General features: G+C 36.4%; 1 protein-coding gene across 1 annotated transcript; it reads right to left on the reverse strand.

Moving 5' to 3' along the window:
- Positions 1-1778: 1778 nt before the first annotated feature.
- LOC143629184 (ethylene-responsive transcription factor ABI4-like) lies at positions 1779-3462 on the reverse strand. The gene has a single exon (XM_077098523.1). It carries the CDS (start codon positions 3012-3014, stop codon positions 2052-2054), a length of 963 nt encoding a protein of 320 aa, XP_076954638.1. The 5' UTR covers positions 3015-3462; the 3' UTR covers positions 1779-2051.
- Positions 3463-4255: the final 793 nt, after the last annotated feature.

Below are 4255 nucleotides of genomic sequence, written 5' to 3' on the forward strand. Positions count from 1 at the left end.
GTAAATCCAACACGAAAGTAGGGTTACCGGTAACGGGGCCTTACACGACACCCATTAAAGCATGTAACATAAGAGAGCAAAGTTGTCCGCTATAAAATATGTTTCATGTGAATCTCAACATGTTAAAAAAATAGTTACAAAATTACCCTTTAAACTTACTAATTTTTTTTTAAATTTAAGAGTTACAACATTGACCATTTTAACTTTTATCCATACATTTTTTCAATTTCATTTTTAAGTCAACTTCCACCCACGATTTTTAAACGGTAATAATTATTTCATACGCCTATAATTTTTTTGAACTCTACCGTCCATCATATAGCATCTACCCTCCGGCAGAAGGCCTATGTTGTATAGGTTAACTGCAATAGTCAAGCAAAGGTTAAGCAATATGTATCATCAAGTATTGTAGCACATGCATGCCACTTTAACAAGTTAGCTTTTTCCTGTGTTGTGTTATTGTGCTAATGCCTTGTGTTTTAAAAGTTTAGGACTAGATTCTTGGCTTTATAGTTAGTTTACAGATTCATATATAATATATATGCTTCGCATTTATCTAGATATCAGGAGAAAGTTGAAGATTTGGCATTACTAGACAAAGGGGATTGTCCTAGTAATTAAGTGAAAAGGTGTATGCAATTGTAACATTTGTATACAAGTTTATAAAACTCTTTTTGTCTATATATATACGACTTGTGATGTTAACATAAAATTCTAAGAGTTGTTTTAACTGTCAGGACAAAAAACCGGGTCACCAACCCATTGGTATACGGATACACCGATGGCAAATGTATGTGAATTCATGTTTTTTATGACAACGTTTTTTCTTATTATTGTATCGTTATACGACCTAGAAATTTTTATGTCTAGACCTATGAAATCAAACCGTTTGAAAACAAACAATGAACCTACTAGAAAACTTTTTGGATCCGTAAGTCCGTAACTGATCATTAACAATCAAAACATTTAAATGTGAAAAAGTTCTAAATTTCAGAGTAACCCGATTTCCCGTTCATGGATACTTATATACAGCAATCTACTCCGATGCAATACTCTAAAAACGTTTGGTACTAAATTTTGAAACACAAAACGAGAACTATATATATAACGGTTTAAGATAAGAAATGCAGAAGTTTATGAAATAGAAATGAAGTTATATTTTTCTCTAATTTATGCCGGCCTTTGTTATTTTCCGTTGGCCTATATACCTGAATAAGTTGAATTCACTCCCCGCGGCAAGACCAACTCCCTGTTACATGACAATCTTCTGTAAAGAACGACACACCTATAGTAAATCAAAGTAACCCGACCCCTTATGAAAAGAAATACGCCCTTTTGTTTTAAGCAACCAGCTAAACCAAGGGCCCTAGCTACTAATCCTACACCAACCCAATCTCAAATACGCCACCCTCAACCAAACCAGCCATTTGATTAAACACTCAACCGCCCATTTAAAGGTAGGGTGACTATAATTAAGCCCTAATTAACCTAAACGACCATTCGACGAGCCCTCAAGTATTCGTTTGATAGCAGACCCTTATATATGATGCATGCCTAAAGGGTGCCGAATTAAATTGCATTGATCAAAGCCTGATCGAACAACAATACAATCATGAATAATATTAATCTAATCAAGAATTTATAGCCCTGATTAGAGCGAAAAGTAATTAGTCTCCACAAAAGATAAAAGAGGATGATCAAACCAAGAAGACTAAACTAAGTACCTGAAATCTTAATAAATTTCATTCAATTGGTAAAAAGAGTAGACATACCTTTTCAAACAATAAGACCAATATATGAAATCTTCACCTTCAATATCACTCAAACCCTAACCCTAATTCTTTGGTACATTATAAATATCGTTCATGACATCACAACCAGCAATATAATATCCAGATTAAACCGAGCTAGGAAATTAATTAATTAATTAATCCAACTTCTTTGTCTTCAATTATACCAACTAGCTAGCTAGCTTCTTCAACTCCATATATTATCCAAACTCGAATCAAATTATTTTAATTTCAATTCCCACAACCAAAATTCTCTAACCTTTAAAAATCAAACGATGGATCTCCATAGTCCCATATACTAGGTGGTGGATACTCATCATCATTTGTCAATGACCAAAACGGGTCACCACCAACCGCGGTTGTCGGATCCGAAACCGAGTCTCCGACAATTGAAAGATTTGCTCCAACCGCACCCACCAACGAATTAATATTATTACTCATATCCTCCTTCATGGGTTGATGATAATTATCACATTGTTGTAACGATGTTCTTCTAGGGTTTGTGTCACTGTTCGGATCATACGAGGTTGGAGTACTTGTGGACATCCTTAAAGTGGGGTCCTCAACAACAACATTAACATGACTGTCTTTATTCATGTAGGGCATGTACGGAGGTTGTTGCACAAGTTGTACGGCGTATTTTCCACCACAATTTGTGTTTTGTTGTACGGTAGGGTAAAATTGGTACGGCATATAATTAGCTAAAATGGGTATATTAGAAGGTGGTGTTTGAGAAGGTGAGAATGTGAGATTAAAAGCTGCCGGCCGAGGCAGTATCGGCCGGAGCGTCGTCGTTGTAGACGACGACGCACCGGTACTAGTACCACTTCGACCTCTTGAGAAGGTGGAAGTGGTACCGGTACCAGCAGCTGTAGCGCCGGTGGAATTATTATTATTACTACCGTCGCTAGGCTGCTGGAGGTTAAGCTGAGCTCTGGAGCCGTAAAGAATCACGGCGGCTCGGTCGTACGCACGAGCCGCGTCTTCGGCCGTGGAGAACGTACCGAGCCACCGTCTGGTTCGTTTACGTGGCTCACGGATCTCAGCTACCCATTTACCCCATGAGCGTTGTCTAACGCCTCGGTACTTAAACTTAGCATTGTCAGGACCTCCTTTGCCTTTTGACTTTCTGTTATTGGTACGCGGTGGACTACCGGTGGCGGTGGTGGCATGAGGTGGCGGAGATGGAGTGGTGGTAAGATTGGAATCGATGTTTGTGTCCATTTTACTTTAAAGTAAGAGAGATGAGTAATAAGTTGGCGATAAAATCAAAGGCATACGGTGGAAGAAAGAGAGTAAGTAGAGAGAGGTGGATAATGGCGGTTGGTGATTGTAAATGGTGGAAGATGGCGGTGGTGTTAAATAGTGCAAGTGTTGGTCAAATTTAGTTGGTGAAGAAAGGATTGTTGGATTGTTAAGAAACATTGATAATAAGATTGGTGCATTTACTTGTGTTTTGGATTGTATCATGTTACAGCTGTAAGATAATCTGAATATTTTTGAAAATGTTTTCGAGAATCAATATGGGTTGATGTTGATCCCATGTGAAATGATAATGATTTTTTGAGTTTAGTCACCGCGTATATGCAAGTCTTGGCGGCTTATGATATCTTAGGCAACAAGAGTTTTACTATGATACAATAATATGTGATGAGTGTGTCCATATATGACCAAGACATAAAGTCATGATATATGGCTAATTGTATATACGTGCACTATGTTTAAGAAAGAGCTAAGTGGAAATTTCTTAATGTATAATTATATTCGAATGGTTATTTTTTTTGCAAAACAATTCTTTAAGTTTGTACACTATTTCATAGTTATCAACGTATCATGTAGCTTTATACTAATACTGCGTGCATATACTTTCAGGTTAAACACACATGATTCATAGATTGAAGTTCAAGTCCTGGGTGGAATCAAACATGTTAATTTTTGGTATGTCAAATTCAAATTTGTCAGTGTGTGTTCATTTATATATTTTAAACCACAACCTCGCAACATATTTAATGTGTTGATGAGTTTTGTTGAGATTGTTTCCACAATTAAAGTTTTAAAACAAGTTAATTTCTCACATGCATAGTATTTAGGACGTTACAAGAGTAAATACGATGTTCGTCGTTATTGATGGAACGACAATCGATCGTTCCTCATCACATGTTACACAAACCTCTTTGTGTGGGTGGAACTTGTACGTTGGCATGAATGGTCTCGGAATTTAATGTTCCAGAAATTGGTTTATGGTTTGTTGGATTTGTTTTGCTAAAGCGCACGCAATATAAGATCAACTACACGTCCTTCCAAAAACATATGTTGTCAATAAGGCTTAGTTAGAATCATTTCAAACAAAATTTCCCATGTATTTTGTTTGTAACTATCAAAATTAAATAAATACTAAGCACATATTCAACACCTATATTCAAGAACCAAACTAACTAGAAATTCATTGGGTAAATTAAATAATA

This window comes from Bidens hawaiensis, unplaced genomic scaffold (genome assembly GCF_021521415.1).
Source record: "Bidens hawaiensis isolate Kalapana, Puna unplaced genomic scaffold, B.hawaiensis_p1.1 tig00005179_1, whole genome shotgun sequence".
NCBI classification, from domain to species: domain Eukaryota; kingdom Viridiplantae; phylum Streptophyta; class Magnoliopsida; order Asterales; family Asteraceae; genus Bidens; species Bidens hawaiensis.